Below are 17377 nucleotides of genomic sequence, written 5' to 3'. Positions count from 1 at the left end.
AATCTCATAAAATGCATTTCACTGTCATTTTTGGAATTTTAAATATCTCAGTAAATTACAATAACCTTTATCATGAGAACTTCACACCATACAAGAGATTTTTTTAAACAGGGGCACAGCGCCCTCATGCCATGGCCAAGTGCTTTCTTACCCTGGGGAGCAGATCCTCTGGCAACCATAAAATTGTGATTGACCGGGGATCACATGTGGCCACAGTCTTCAACTGTGACCTGTCTGACAGTAATTTTGGTCCCAAGGAAGCCACAGAATGCTCCATTTTAACTTAGAATTACCAAAAACTCCACACCCTGGTAGAGGGAACCCTGTATCCCCCACTTGGTGGTGCCTCTGAATTGCAGTGCTCCCTCTTGTAGTTTTTTTCTAGAAAAACCCTCCATACCATTGGTTGTATATTCCCATAGTCATCTCCTATTTATCATCATATGCATGTAATGCAGGGAAATTGCTGTTGTCAGTCGGGGTTATGCATAATAATCCGCTGACGCTCCCAATTGAGCTGAAATGTTTATCCCTTGCGTCAATAATTCGTCAGACAGATGCTTGTTTGCATACTGATCCAGACAATTGTAAAAACAGTACATGACTTAAAACAAATCTCTTTTGAAAGAAAAGTGCACTTTGTGCAACATTGTGACCGGATTTTCCACGGCAAACATGATCCTAATCATTTAAAATGAAAGGAAGTATAAGTTTCCTATGTCCTCATGATGTGTTAGTACATGCATTTACGTGTATTATCCTAAGCCGATGTGATCAGTCTACTGTGTACAGCTGTTCTACCTTTTCTGATTGCAAATTAAAATGGAAAGACTGAGCTGTGTATCTTAAGTGTACTATATTTTTAATTATTTAAGTCTATTGAGCCTCACAAATTGAGATCGTGAGCGTTTTATTAATTTTGCATAAATGTAATATGAAAATTTCCAGGTTAAGTAGGCTTGTGAAAATACAACACATTTGTCGGAGATAATCTTCACAGGATCATGGTTAATGTAATTGCAAATAATTGCTTAGTGGGTATAGGCCAGGGTAATGTTCCATTTATCTACAAAAATGATGGCAATGTTATGTGTAAACCTCTTTGATTTGTACATACACATGGATGCATCTGCTATCATTTCTCAGACATCTTACAAACACTAGTTTTTACTACCTTAAACTAAATTATGTTTGGGTACTTAGAGTAGTAACACATTCTCATTTCCGGTCCAGTTAAACTTAAAATACACCACAAATATTTACTTTTGAGATATAATTGTTGATGCGTATTGGTTCTTGGATATTTCAGCTTCGTCGTCCTATACTTTGTTTAGTTATTCGGACTTCCGAGATTGCGTAAAAACGGATAGTTTCGCGATTTTGTCACGTAAAATACCTTTGCTGAACCATTTGCTGAGAGATGGCTGTTTAGGTACAAATTTAGTTGCAGCATTAGGTAATCAAACAAAAAAAGACTTTGCACTAAAATATGTTTGAGATCTATATGTTGCTTCACGTGTTTATTTGCCTTCAATTACGTTTCGGTGGTTGGCACTGCCGCTCCTGGAATCTTGCTGATAATGTTTCGTCCCAATTCCGTAGCTGTCACAGAGAAAATTCAAAAAGTCTATAATGTTTTCAACTTTTAACATGGCAGACATGTAATTAGCATAACAATGTTTTTGACCTTTGTCGCCATTTTCATCTATCTTTGACTATTTCCACATCACAGATGCATGTAACTAAAACATTTGAATGGGCGTTGTGATCGAAATTCACGTGCATTAAATTGCGTTTTTTAGAGTTTCCCAAGATTGTTTCAAAAACTGCAGTTGCACCAGAGATAACTATAACATTGAAACAGTCATTGTGAAATTCACATGTATTAAATTGCGTTTTTTTAAGTCACATACCATAAATATTGTTTTTTAAGTCGCGTACATGTACCGTAAATTGTGTTTTTTAAGTCACTTGCCATAAATTGCGTTTTTTAAGTCGCGTACCGTAAATTGTGTTTTTTAAATCAAGTGCCGTAAATTGCGTTTTCCCTCAAATTCGTGTTTGATATTCGTATCCTAATCCCCCACCAGAGTAATCAGTAATTAAATAATACAAACTGTGTCACTATCCAAATTTTGAAATGCATTTATTTTCGCTGTAACTTTAACTGTAATATTTACGAAACATTTATTTAATATGTTCTCTATGGATGTTTTCAATGATAGAATTATATACCGTAGATAAGGAAAAATTAAAAACAATTTCAATGGCATGAATTTAAAAAAAACCTATGGGCCCGAAAACTAGCAAAGACGGGAAATAAATGTTTATTATTGTCGCCATGTTTATTTATCCTTGACTATTCCTTCACCAGCGAGAATAACATCACGACTATTTGTTTCCCTGGTGTCTCAAATAAAACTGAATTCATATCTTTCATTCAAATTTATAAAGGTTTGTGTCATATTGGGCTTCACTTGCCAATATTGATTGGGTCACAATTATTGTAGCTATCGCCGAGGTAAATAGTAAATGAGATTCCTTGGTTATTATTTTATATTATCTTGATTTGCCAATTTTTGTTGTATAAATTAATCAATTCAAAGAAAAAAATCGACAAGCATTAAATTTGTTACTTGCAAATAAAAATTCCAATAAATTTACCAATGTCAACATTATGGTATCTCTGATGCTGAAATGCACATGATAATATTAAGAATACACATTACTTGACTTTTACACAGTTATTTGTTGTTGGCCATTGTGCACCAAAAAAAGTATTCTTATCTCGTTCGTCCATCCCTGTTAGTTAGAAATTAGCCTGAAGTTAAGCCCTTTTGTTGTAAACTTTACATTTTGAACTCATTCTTAAAAAGATGATTCCAAAAAGGTATCTTTGATAGTTTTCCTTCAGATTTGTGCTTTCCATGACAATAACATTCCATTCTTAATTTTAGTGAAAGTTGTCATAATTTTTGGTGAAAAAAAAATGTTATTTTCAACATTTTTCTGAATACTGCTATTCCCTTTGCTTTGATATTTGACATATACATACCGTACAATCAATGGTGAACTACTATTGTGTTTGATTGTTGTTTGATTTTTGGAATATTAGTGAATATTTTTGTGATATTTTCATTTTCTTTTTGAAAACGCCTAGCACAGTTACTTTTATGCATTATAGGTAGGTTATTTTGTTGTCACAATTATATAAAAAAAAGAATCCAATTTTCATGAAAATTTAAAATAAAAACACTATTTTATAAACTAATAAATAAAAAAATGCACTCTGAGTTTTGCAAAGTAAATCGACCAGACTCTTGTTGTATACTTTACCATGGTCCTAAAAAGCATATATGAGGTATGTGCTTCGTCATCCTCGAAGAAATGTATATAAATTCTTTAGTTGTTTGTCAAGTACAGTAAATTAGATTGTGTGAATGATGGCTGTACATTACACTAAAACACAATTCATCAAAATGCGTAATTTAAGACAGATGCGGCCATTTTGGCCTCTGGATTGCGTCAGTTTCCATTTTAATTTAAAATTTGCAAAAATTAAGAGTTAAAGCTAAAAACGCTCAGCAAGGTAAGGTATGAGCTCCACATCATGCTTGTTTCTATGGAAACATACCTTGTCCAAGTGTTAATACATGTACCTTTGTGACGACCATTGTGGGTTTAAAGGGGGTCATAATCGATACTAATTGGTCTCTTAGAAAGTCAATCATAAAGATCAGTCTTGCATTTTGAGAGAATTACTGTATTGAAGTGTCTTATTTGCAGACATCTTTGTTGGTATCCTAGTAACAGAAAAAACATCTGCATCATTTCTGGAGACGAAACATGCTTATATGCTGTTTTGCCAAACTTGTGACAATTTACAAGTGAGTTGGAGCCCAATTAAAGAACTTAATGAACATTTGAGACGATTTTTTTTGTAATGACTAAATATTGGCAACTAGGGGATCACAGACAGAGTTCTCCCATATTTCACCTGATGCTCCCTCTGTACATTTAATACATTATCTCAAACAAATGTTCTTACTTCTATTTATTCTAAAAAATAACTGATTTTCACTTGAAATTTGCATAACATTGGTGAAATGAAACAAAAACGTATTTTATAATTTTTTTCTTTTTTTTATTTTCATCCAGTATCTCTTAGATGCCCCATCGATTCTTACTCTGAAGGAAGTCCTTAATAAAGCTGTTATGCTCCATGGTAACGGAAAAAGAGATGGCACATCGCCAGAAGGAACTGATGAAGAAGATGGAATGGAAGAAGATGAGATTGAAGAGGAAGACCATGAGGCAATGATGATGTCTGATGACGACGATGATAATACATTTACAACCAAGTGGGAATTAGATATAGCCAGGAAAAAGGTTAATAATATATTTAGTTTGTGCGTCTGTCAAACTTTAATTGAATTTTGATCCAATGCTTCTCAATAATGCTGGCAGACAGGATGAGACGACAAGTAGTTTTAAGGGACGATCTCATATTCACGTATTCGAATATTCAAACCTGGGTTAACTCAAACTGCCCGAAGATGAAACCCAATTTCCTGATTTTCAAAGTCTAGACAATAGAGTGTCCCAGGACAACTGCATGAATTTGCATAAAAAACCCGATTCAAACGCTCTCATTCACACCCGCCAAACTGTTGTTTATTTTTAGGATTGATTTTTTTTTACGTAGATTTGTCAAGACCAGGTGGTTGTCCCTAAAATGTGTTGACTTGGTGTGCAAGCTTCATTTTACAGTGCGTCTCATCGAAATAAACCCCTCTTCGAAATACCAGTGAAAACAGTGCTGAATAAATCAATTGTTTTGTCAGCTGACAATGTTATGGTGGTCTGAGCATTACTGCTGACTTTATTTTTGAGATGCTTTCACAGAAAACAATGTTGTCATTATCAATTTATTAATTTCATTGTATTTTGATAACTCAGTCTCACAGACTTAACAAATTTAACCAAAAAATGTTCTCGCTGACTTTATGAACTGACATGGGCAGTAAACTGATCACACTTGTTGCAGTTAAACAAAGGCCATTTTATTTTTATGAATGCTTTGACTGATTATGTTCAAATTTTATATTTTCACTAAACATCAGATTATATACAGATTTATTGATTCAAAAATGATTCAAAAATCAGGCGCAGTTTCTTATTTCCGGTTTCCGTTTGTGACGTCTCTAACATTTTTTCCGAAATTCTGCAGCAGATATCGATGAACTTTTGGCAGGTTGATGAACAAGTCTCTGTTGAACATGCACATAATTTTTTTCTAAATCTGAAAGTCAAAAGTGGGTCTTTTTCATGATTTTCATCCAAAATTACCTCTCCCAACAACACTGAGAAAACAACTGAACATGCTCAGAATAAATAATTAGGTTTAGATGGTAATGCTAGAGTTTTCAGTGATATCATGGCCTTGATCTAAATCAGTGACAGAAATGAACCACAGTCTGTTTTTTGTGAAAAATTAACGCTGAAATCTTGAAAAAAGTGGTCAGGAATGTTGTTGTATATTATATCTTTAAACTGTAAAAATTGCATTCCATTAAAGAGTCATCACTGAAATACCTGGTCACAAAGTTGAAGATCAGTGAAATCACTTTGCAGTTACTGTTTATAAATCTTGGCCAGGCACATTGACACATGTGGTCTAAATATAGCTTCAGTTGTCAGGGCTAGTGGGTCATACCATTACGAATCTCAGTGGAAACTGTAGAGGGGTGTCAGGGCTACATTTTGATGGGAATTATAATGGTGATAGTGAAACAAACCCAGGTCCTGGTGATATACAAAGACTTGAATTAACAAAGAAGTCCATTTGTTATTAAAGGTACATCAAGGTTTGCGCAGATTTATGAATGCAGTTTCTAGAGTTTAGTTGCACTTCTGTACTCTGAGATTTTGGACTCGTGTCAATGGAAGTTTTCAGTTATCAGTACAATACTATAGATTAAGGGAAGTCACTTTATGATGAGTTTTACCCACATAGAGTACATATTAATTTACCTGTTTGCAGATTTTCCATGTATTATTTTAACATGAGTATTTTATAATTAAATGACGGGGACTGTGACATTTATGCCTTGTATATTGAAACAAAATAAACAAAGAAAGAAAATCAGGTGCCACAACAGTTTAGTTTCTGCCTTCAGAAGATTCCTACAGCCATATACATTTTTTGGTACATGTACAGACATTCCCATTCTTGAATCATTTTCTTCCCAGCAGTCATCAAGCTGACCTAACTTGAATTTTAGAATTCAAGTGGGACTCAGTTTCTCTACAAAATTGTTTTAATTCTGCAGCTGGTTGTTTGTGTATAAACCACTACTGTGAAATACTTTATTTTAGCTGAAATTAAGTTTCGCTGAAAAGACCTTTTGGGTTTTGTATGGATTTTATTTTCACTGATTTTTGACGAGTTAAATGTAAAATATAGGAAAAAAAGTATATTCGCTTGATTTTATTTTCACTTAACCATTCCTTCAGCGAAAATAGCTAAAATTAATTCCAAGCGAAAATAAAGTATTTTACAGTATTTAAATATGTGTGTTATCATGCTCATTTGTGCTTTTAACAGAAACTATGGGCTTTGAAAGAAGCAGAAATCAGAGATGAAATGAAAAAGAGAAAACACATTGTAGCCTGTTCAGAACCCATGGAGTTGGAGGTACGGCAAGGTAGGTCTGACAGTTGATATTCCATAATATTTGTTACACTTTGACCTCAGTTGAGATAGATCAGGGAAATTAGTCTTGAATAAACCATAAACAATTGTTAGTATTGGAATTGAAAATAAAATCTACCAAAGATTCTAAATTGTAAATTGACATCAAGTTACAAACATCAAGTTTTAATTAATTAACTGTTAACCACACTTTGAGTTACGGGAAACATTAAACAAAATAACAAATTTATGTTGCTCGTAACTCGAAGTTCGGTTAGCTGTTATTTAAAGTTCAAGTTACTAAATGGCAATGTTTAACAAAAACAAAAATATATATTACCCGTAACTCAAGGTTCTGTTAACTGCTAATTGAACAGTGAGTTACAATTTGGGCGTGGTTTCTAAAATATGGGTGTGGTCATTTTTGTAACTTGATGTCGGCAACTCAAACAAATTACCATCTGTATTTATTCTACCAAATTCTCTACACTCGTGTAACTGGTCTCTGGCACATAAGTTGGATAGTTTTCAGATTTTTTATATACTTTGCTCTGTACCCGGTACTTCATTTGGATGCTATTTTGAATCTCTTAAATGCTCTCTGGTTTTTCATTTTCAGCGTCCGACCAGGAACAAGAACAAGCTCAACAGATCTTCAGTAATACAGCGGCGTCAGGTGTCCTCACAAATGACCTTGTTAGGATATTGGAGTCTGAACAGGTAATGGCTTATGAAGAGATGTAATTGGCTGTATGAAAATAAGCTTGAGATAGTCGACAACACATCTGGTGTTAAATGTACAATCAATTTGATTGGCTAAATACCGTTACTTGTCATTTTTTAAAAGTCGATAAGCATTATCAAAAATCAATGATGCAAAACCTGCTATTTAAATAAAATTTGTGTATTAAAAACTTCTGAAATTTTGAAATATTAAAAAAAATGATATAAATTATATGAATTTAAAAAAATAAATATATACATGCCATACAATGGATTTTAATCTGATTGTGGAAATGCATTGTATATTATAAATCGCCACTATAGAAGTTTTTTATGACATCACCACTTTATTTTATCACTTCATGATTTGAACCTCCGTTTCGCTTTATCTCACACATTATCTTGCACAGTGCTTTGGAAGTTGAATAATGCTTGGAGAATTCTGTTGGCCAGTTGGTGTGTGGCACAGTGCTATGTAAGTTGCTTGTAGCCAGATTTGCTTATTGCATCCGACAAGAAATAGTCTGAATTGTGTTTTATTTATTCTTTCAGGAGCTGGGGCTGACAGCGGAACCTGTAGACGATAATATTTACAAATGGAGTGTGAAATTATTTGATTTTGAAGCTGACAGGTATCTCATTTCATATAATTGATACATTTCATATACCGTATTTATCCGGGTAAAAGCCCAGGGTCCTGAACATGGAAAATTGCCAAAAAATAGGGGTGGTCCTAAGCCTGGACATCCCTTACAAAAAAAAACGAAAAGTCATGAAAATTGACAACACGCAGATAGAACAGCGAATAAAAACATGCAACAGAAATAAATGAACAATATGCAACATTAGAAGTAAAAAAAAATTAATGTATTGCTTATAATGTGACAAGTAAACCAGAAGTAATAAAAATCAACAGTGAAGATTCAATCGAATTTAGGATTTCCCCTCCGAAAAATAGGTGTCCAATACGTGTGAACTCAAAATGAACTAAAATGTCAGGTTAAACTGCGTAAACTTTTTTCCAGTTTTGTTAAATACCGGATCAACAGTCATACAAGAACAATAATAATTTACAAACACAGTAAAAATTACGAAAGTTCATAGAAAAAAATTCTCAGATCTCTATTTGTACGTTAATCGCCATCTTCTTCAATGTCAGAACCCTTAAAGTCCAAGTCTGCGTCACTGTCATCGTCAAACAAAATCCCTACAGCTTCGTCTTAAAGTTCGTAAATGTTGTCGCACACAATTTGGCCTTAGCACTTTTAGTCAAATGATTTCGCTGTCTATCAGCTTGGCACTTTTAATTCACATCTAATCACAATAAAAAGACAGAAATGCAATAGCTGTTATGAAAGATGGTAAAAAAGTTGACAGTCTTCGGTGTGACATTGCAAAATTGTTGTCCCTAGTTATGGATTCGCAAGCTGCTATCAAATATTTTATAAAGCCAAAATAACGTGATTTCAACCACTCTCCCAGGTATAGGTTGCTACAATATTGCAACATTGGTTTCATTGTCGATGACGCTAAAGCCGAACGAGTGTGATACTTCCATTGCGGGTCTCCATCTATACTGTAAGATTTGCTTGAATCGTTTATAAGGAAGCACGACAAATTTTAAAAAGAGAACTACCGTTTCTGCTTTAATATACATTTTTGTAGACTTGCTGTCTAATATGATTCAGATAAAAATTCTTGAAAAATAAATGTAAATTATGTGAACAGTGGCGAACGCGCTGCTCTGTATGCAGAATGCGAAATTACCTATTTTGCTGTCACAGCTATTTTGAGTTCACCCCTCGTTTTACGCAATTGACAATTATTTTTCAAGAATTTTTATCAGGATCACAACAGACTGCAAGGAAGTCAACTCTTAATACAACGAACAAAAATAGGTTTTTGTTATTTTTTTATTTCAAGTGTAGTAAAAGACCCCTGGGCATATGCCAGGACATTTGTTTATTGTATCAAAAGTGGGGGGTGTGTGTTTGCCCTGACGTGGGCTCTTACCTGGATAAATACGGTAATTGATACATTTCATATAATTGATACATTTCATATAATTGATACATTTCATATAATTGATACATTTCATATAATTGATACATTTCATATAAATGATACATTTCATAATAATTGATACATTTCATATAAATGATACATTTCATAATAATTGATACATTTCATATATACATGTTATTGATACATTGTTGCAATTAGATACTGCCTAGGACCATGAAATAGGCCTCCATAAATGACATTAGTTTATGTTGTAAAAAACCAAGGCAAATTGTTACATGAATCAATATGCCATTTTTTTCACAACAGTTGTCATGTGTCCTTCCTTGGATTGAGGTGAATTAGTTCAACATTAAGTGGGTGTCCAAAATTACATTAAATCTCACCATCTTATGCAGTATTTCATAATTTATTCATATTCATAATTAAGCAACAAGACTGATTTAGCAACTTCTTATGTTTATTTATCCAGTAATATTTCAAAGGATCTAGAGGCTGTACATTCTAAGTTTGGATACAATTATATCCAACTGGAGATGGACTTTGCTATAGATTTATTTCCATTTTATCCACCACTAGTTAAAGTGATTAGGCCACGACTGCAGGTAAGACGTCACTTTGAAAGAGTACCATCAAATTATATTTATATTCGGACTGGTATTTATCCGTTTAACTGCTGTAAAAATGTTGATAAATCAGTTTGTACTCTTTTATTAGCTCCGCTGTCGACTTTGTCGAGCGGAGCTTATCATATGAGTGATTGTCCATCATCGCCGTCGTCCGTGTCAATGTTTTACTTTTTCGACTTCTTCTTGAAAACTACAAGCCTGAATGCTTTGATACTTGGTGTATATGTACCTTGGGTAGACTTCTCTCAGATTTGTTCATTTCATGATGATATCTTTAATTCTCTAATTTTGGTGAATATTTTTGTCATTTTTGGTAAAAAGTGATATTTTCGACTTCTTGTTGAAAACCGCAAGTCCAATTGCTTTGATATTACATATATAGGTACTAAATGTGGACCTCTCTCAGATTTGTTCATTTTGTGATGATATCTTCAATTCTCTGATTTTGGTGAATATTTTTGTAATTTTTGGTAAAATGTGATATTTTCAACTTCTTGTTAAAACCTGCAAGTCCAATTGCTTTGATATTACATGTATAGGTACTACATGTGGACCTCTCTCAGATTTGTTCATTTTGTAATGATATCTTCAATTCTCTAATTTTGGTGAATATTTTTATAATTTTTGGTAAAAAGTGATATTTTTGAATTCTTGTTGAAAACAGCAAGTCCCATTGCTTTGATACTATACATATTTTTCATTTTCTAATGATATCTTCAATTCTCTAATTTTGGTGAATATTTTTATAATTTTTGGTAAAAAGTGATATTTTTGAATTCTTGTTGAAAACAGCAAGTCCCATTGCTTTGATACTATACATATTGTTCATTTTCTAATGATATCTTCTGTTCTTTAATTGAAATGTGCATTGCTAACAGCGGAGCTATCTCAGCCGACTGGCTGCTTGTTTAGAAATGTATTATTATTTTCTCTGCAGGATTCCATGATGCAAAGAGTAACTAATATGGAGATGTTGAAATTGTCATTTTGGTAAATAATTTTTTTTATTTACATTAATTTGGGGGCTGTATAGAAGAAGCAGCAATACACAACAAAACGGACAGCAAATGAACAATTGGAAATTATCTTTTATATTATTCAGACAGCAAAATAGTTAGCTTGCTGACCAATTTGGCAGACAACAATGTTACTCACTTACATGTATCAGCACTACCCTTCTATTAACCTTTTCACCACCAGACATTTTCGGCTAAATTTTTCTGCATTTTGTTCCAATATTCTTCAATATTCCTGGAAATGAACTTTAATTTTGGAGCCAACAGGCACTATTTGAATAAATTTGAATGAATCAGTTTTTACTCAAAAGATTTTACTCTTTTTGTCCCAATCTTCTGCAGGAAAGTGCAGACTATAAACAGGACTATCACTATAAACTGTGAATTTGTGATAAAAAGAGGAAACTGGTGGTGAAACGATTAACCCAAACACATACATGTATATTTTATAACAACGGCAGTGACTAATGCCATCTTTGGATGTGCACGACTAGTTCTTGCCTGCAGTCACTCCACAAAACAGAACCAAATGAAAAAGCCTTGACACTATAATACTTCAACCCATTGCAGGAATCCTACGAAAGATATGAAGTCTGTATTGTCAGAAATCAAGGGTTATTTACAGAATTGGGCAAGGTATGTTCAAACTATTTGCTCGTTTAAGGGGGTGACCTTCAGAAATTCTGGGAAGGAGGTCTGGAAAACAAAACTCTACTGAGATTATCAACAAAAAAAAGAGAAAAAATTCAAATCCAGCTCAAAAGTAATCAACAGGGAATCATTTTGCAGTTATGTTTCCCCTCCAAGCACTTCTTATGGTGAACCTAATACTACACTGAAGTTTATTTGCTTTGATTACACTCCAGTCAATACAATCACTGTACTGTCGCCATAACTTATTATCAACTCACTACTTGTTAGTCCCCGTTTCAGGCGCAGCCTGAATGGCAGACTATTAATTCTTATTTAAATTTTCCATCTGTGACATCTCTAACATTTTCTCGGAAATTCTGCAGCAGATATCGATGAAACTTGGTAGGTTGATGAACAAGTCTCTGTTGAATATGTACATGATATGCACTGAAGATTTTCATCCAAAATTACCTCTCCCTACTGCACTGACAGAGCAACTGAGCGTGCTCAGAATAAATAATTAGCTCAGATTGTAATGCTAGGGTTTTTGACTCCCGTGTGCGAAGCACAAAAGGGAGTCTTTGCAGTTACCCTGTCTGTATGTCTGTATGTATGTATGTATGTATGTATGTATGTATGTATGTATGTCACTTTTTTTGTTCCATCGTTATCTCAAAAACCACTAATCAGATTTTGGTGACACTTGGTACATAGATGCTCTGGGATAATCCGCAGAGTTGATTAGGTTTTGGTAAAAATCTATGAATGTTAATTACCTAATTTGCATAATAATTAGCTGATTTTTAGCTGTTCCAAGACTGTTCCACTGCTACCTGAAGAACCACTCATTGGATTTTGATGAAACTTGGCACATGGATGCTCTGATCTAGTGCACAGATTTGATTAGTTTTGGGTAAAAATCTGTTAATATTATTATTTACCTAATTTACATAATGATTAATCAATTTTCGGCTTTTCCACTGATATCTCAAGTACTAATCATAACATTTCAATAAAACTTGGTACATAGATGTCATATGACACTGCACAGACCTGATAGTTTTTAGGGTAATATCAGTACATATTAATTACCTAATTTGTATAATTAATTAATTTTCAGCTTTTGATATTTCGAGTAGTAATGATCACATTTCAATGAAACATGGTACATAGTTACTTGAGGACTGTGCAGAGACCTAATTAGTTTTTGGGTAAATATTTGTGCATATTAATCACCTTATTAGCATAATTAGTTAATTTTCAGCTTTTCACCTGATATCTCAAGTACTAATCATCACATTTCAATGAGACTTGCGACATAGATTTTTTAGGACTATGCAGAGACCTGATTAATTTTGGGATAAATAATTGTGTCTATTAATTACTTAATTTGCATAATTAGTTAACTTTTTGCTGTTCCATGGCTGTTGCACTGATGTCTAAAGAACCACTCATTGGATTTTAATGACACTTTTAAAGAGTACTCATCATCACATTTCAATGAACCTAGGACTATACACCATATTAGTTTTTGATAAATATTTATGCTTCTTAATCACCTAATTAACATATTTAATTAATACTGATATCTCAAGTATTGATCATCACATTACCTCATCACATTACCTCTCCCTACTGCACTGACAGAGCAACTGAGCGTGCTCAGAATAAATAATTAGCTCAGATTGTAATGCTAGGGTTTTTGACTCCCGTGTGCGAAGCACAAAAGGGAGTCTTTGCAGTTACCCTGTCTGTATGTCTGTATGTATGTATGTATGTATGTATGTATGTATGTATGTATGTATGTATGTCACTTTTTTTGTTCCATCGTTATCTCAAAAACCACTAATCAGATTTTGGTGACACTTGGTACATAGATGCTCTGGGATAATCCGCAGAGTTGATTAGGTTTTGGTAAAAATCTATGAATGTTAATTACCTAATTTGCATAATAATTAGCTGATTTTTAGCTGTTCCAAGACTGTTCCACTGCTACCTGAAGAACCACTCATTGGATTTTGATGAAACTTGGCACATGGATGCTCTGATCTAGTGCACAGATTTGATTAGTTTTGGGTAAAAATCTGTTAATATTATTATTTACCTAATTTACATAATGATTAATCAATTTTCGGCTTTTCCACTGATATCTCAAGTACTAATCATAACATTTCAATAAAACTTGGTACATAGATGTCATATGACACTGCACAGACCTGATAGTTTTTAGGGTAATATCAGTACATATTAATTACCTAATTTGTATAATTAATTAATTTTCAGCTTTTGATATTTCGAGTAGTAATGATCACATTTCAATGAAACATGGTACATAGTTACTTGAGGACTGTGCAGAGACCTAATTAGTTTTTGGGTAAATATTTGTGCATATTAATCACCTTATTAGCATAATTAGTTAATTTTCAGCTTTTCACCTGATATCTCAAGTACTAATCATCACATTTCAATGAGACTTGCGACATAGATTTTTTAGGACTATGCAGAGACCTGATTAATTTTGGGATAAATAATTGTGTCTATTAATTACTTAATTTGCATAATTAGTTAACTTTTTGCTGTTCCATGGCTGTTGCACTGATGTCTAAAGAACCACTCATTGGATTTTAATGACACTTTTAAAGAGTACTCATCATCACATTTCAATGAACCTAGGACTATACACCATATTAGTTTTTGATAAATATTTATGCTTCTTAATCACCTAATTAACATATTTAATTAATACTGATATCTCAAGTATTGATCATCACATTACCTCATCACATTACCTCTCCCTACTGCACTGACAGAGCAACTGAGCGTGCTCAGAATAAATAATTAGCTCAGATTGTAATGCTAGGGTTTTTGACTCCCGTGTGCGAAGCACAAAAGGGAGTCTTTGCAGTTACCCTGTCTGTATGTCTGTATGTATGTATGTATGTATGTATGTATGTATGTATGTATGTCACTTTTTTTGTTCCATCGTTATCTCAAAAACCACTAATCAGATTTTGGTGACACTTGGTACATAGATGCTCTGGGATAATCCGCAGAGTTGATTAGGTTTTGGTAAAAATCTATGAATGTTAATTACCTAATTTGCATAATAATTAGCTGATTTTTAGCTGTTCCAAGACTGTTCCACTGCTACCTGAAGAACCACTCATTGGATTTTGATGAAACTTGGCACATGGATGCTCTGATCTAGTGCACAGATTTGATTAGTTTTGGGTAAAAATCTGTTAATATTATTATTTACCTAATTTACATAATGATTAATCAATTTTCGGCTTTTCCACTGATATCTCAAGTACTAATCATAACATTTCAATAAAACTTGGTACATAGATGTCATATGACACTGCACAGACCTGATAGTTTTTAGGGTAATATCAGTACATATTAATTACCTAATTTGTATAATTAATTAATTTTCAGCTTTTGATATTTCGAGTAGTAATGATCACATTTCAATGAAACATGGTACATAGTTACTTGAGGACTGTGCAGAGACCTAATTAGTTTTTGGGTAAATATTTGTGCATATTAATCACCTTATTAGCATAATTAGTTAATTTTCAGCTTTTCACCTGATATCTCAAGTACTAATCATCACATTTCAATGAGACTTGCGACATAGATTTTTTAGGACTATGCAGAGACCTGATTAATTTTGGGATAAATAATTGTGTCTATTAATTACTTAATTTGCATAATTAGTTAACTTTTTGCTGTTCCATGGCTGTTGCACTGATGTCTAAAGAACCACTCATTGGATTTTAATGACACTTTTAAAGAGTACTCATCATCACATTTCAATGAACCTAGGACTATACACCATATTAGTTTTTGATAAATATTTATGCTTCTTAATCACCTAATTAACATATTTAATTAATACTGATATCTCAAGTATTGATCATCACATTTGAATAAAACTTGGTACATAAATGCTCTAGGACAATAGACAGCCTTATTAATTTTGGGTTAAAATCTGTTCATATTAATTCTCTAATTAGCATAATAATTAATATTTTTTTGGTTCTAATCACATTTCAATGAAACTTGGTACATTGTGCAGACCTTATTAGTTTTACACTTAAATCTGTTCATATTAGTTACCTTATTTGCATAATTAGTTTTCTGCGTTTCCATCAACATCTCAAGTTCAAGTAATTTTGAATTAATTTTTAATGTGTCTTCAATACTCTCAGCACACTGGAGTTCTTTCTAAGCTTTCTTTGATTAGTGATGTCATGACCTTGATCTGAATCAGTGACAGATGGGTTGTACCATTACCAATCTGAGTGGAAAATGTAGAGGGGTGTCAGGGCTAGATTTTTAATTATAGTGGTGATAATGAAACAAACCCAGGTCCTGGTAATATACAAAGACCTGAATTGACAAAGAAGTCAAGTTGTCATTAAAGGTACATCAAGGTTTACTCAGATTTATGAATGCAGTTTCTTGAACATGTATGAGACATAGTTTGGTTGCACTTGTGTACTCTGAGATTTTGGACCCGGGTCAATGAAAGTTTTCAGTTATCAGATTATTAAAGGGAAATTACTTTATGATGAGTTGTACCCACATAGAGTACATATTAATTCAATTGTTTGCAGATGTTCCATGTATTATTTTAATTAAATAACTGTGACATTCATGTCTTGTTAAATTTCTGTTGTATGTTGTGCATAAATTTTGTTGTGAAACACATTTGTACCAACCGTGGATACATTTATTTTATAGATTGGAATGTGACAGTTGTCGAAATGACCCCAAAAGATACCCGAAAGGCTCCTATGTGGATATTGAACACCATTTACTAAGACTAGCATTGGTAAGTTGCATTTCAGTGATTTCTACAACAATAAAGTCAAATTTCTGTGGATGACAGTGCATGAATACTGCACTATGGAGTACCGGGTAATCTCATGAACTGCGAAGGTACATAGAATTGGAACCAAATCCAGATGTTTTACTGAGAGAGATAATTGGTAGAATTTTCATGTTATTTTCTCAGATATTGCTATGTTGTTTCCTATGACTGCCTATTTTAAAGTCGAAGGAAAAACCCAAACTAGTTTAGAAATATGAACCTCAGTTTTCCATTCAAAAGGGTAGCTGAAGTGGGGGTACAGATCTCACACCTGAATTGAAGCTTTCATTGAAACACAAAATAATGAATTACTCGAAACAAATTCCATAATTTAGATATCTTATGTCTAAGAATTACTGACGCTATATTAACTCACTAGAACGATAGTCAGAGTTTTTGATTTCCACATTAGATCAGGTACAAGCCAGTTGTTTTACAATAACAATTAGTCAATTATGAGCATATCAGGAATGGGGGGGGGGATCTTTATTGACAGCCTGACACAAATGAAGTAAAATTTACAACACTGGGTCAAAAAAAAGTGTCAAGTTTCAATTCATCGTTACTTCAAAATATGGTTGTCCCTCTATCTATTTTGGGACGCGCGCAAAAAAAAAAAAAATACAAATTATTGCTACCCCAGAAATTAATTCACAAAGGAAAATACATTTTTTTAATATGCTCAGACACAAATTTAGATACAGGTGTGAAAACCTTAGCACTATGGTGAAATCACAAAGTCATAGTTTCTTTTTTACAATAGTCTTTTATATTTATGTGA

At 33.2% G+C, this 17377-nt stretch overlaps 1 protein-coding gene across 2 annotated transcripts in view; it reads left to right on the top strand.

The window, feature by feature from the left end:
- Window positions 1–17377, top strand: part of LOC100376333 (uncharacterized) — a 66640-nt gene that overhangs the window by 30071 nt on the left and 19192 nt on the right. For both annotated transcript variants that reach the window (XM_085503186.1, XM_078012267.2), the window contains exons 4-11: window positions 4159–4389; window positions 6608–6707; window positions 7314–7414; window positions 7970–8049; window positions 9912–10044; window positions 11006–11058; window positions 11655–11720; window positions 16467–16557. In XM_085503186.1, the coding sequence (XP_085359312.1) occupies window positions 4159–4389; window positions 6608–6707; window positions 7314–7414; window positions 7970–8049; window positions 9912–10044; window positions 11006–11058; window positions 11655–11720; window positions 16467–16557 (855 nt within the window). The remainder of the gene's footprint in view (window positions 1–4158; window positions 4390–6607; window positions 6708–7313; window positions 7415–7969; window positions 8050–9911; window positions 10045–11005; window positions 11059–11654; window positions 11721–16466; window positions 16558–17377) is intronic.

This window comes from Saccoglossus kowalevskii, chromosome 9 (assembly GCF_978046115.1).
Source record: "Saccoglossus kowalevskii chromosome 9, keSacKowa6.1, whole genome shotgun sequence".
NCBI classification, from domain to species: Eukaryota; Metazoa; Hemichordata; class Enteropneusta; family Harrimaniidae; genus Saccoglossus; species Saccoglossus kowalevskii.
This window is presented reverse-complemented; position numbering and strand designations above follow the sequence as displayed.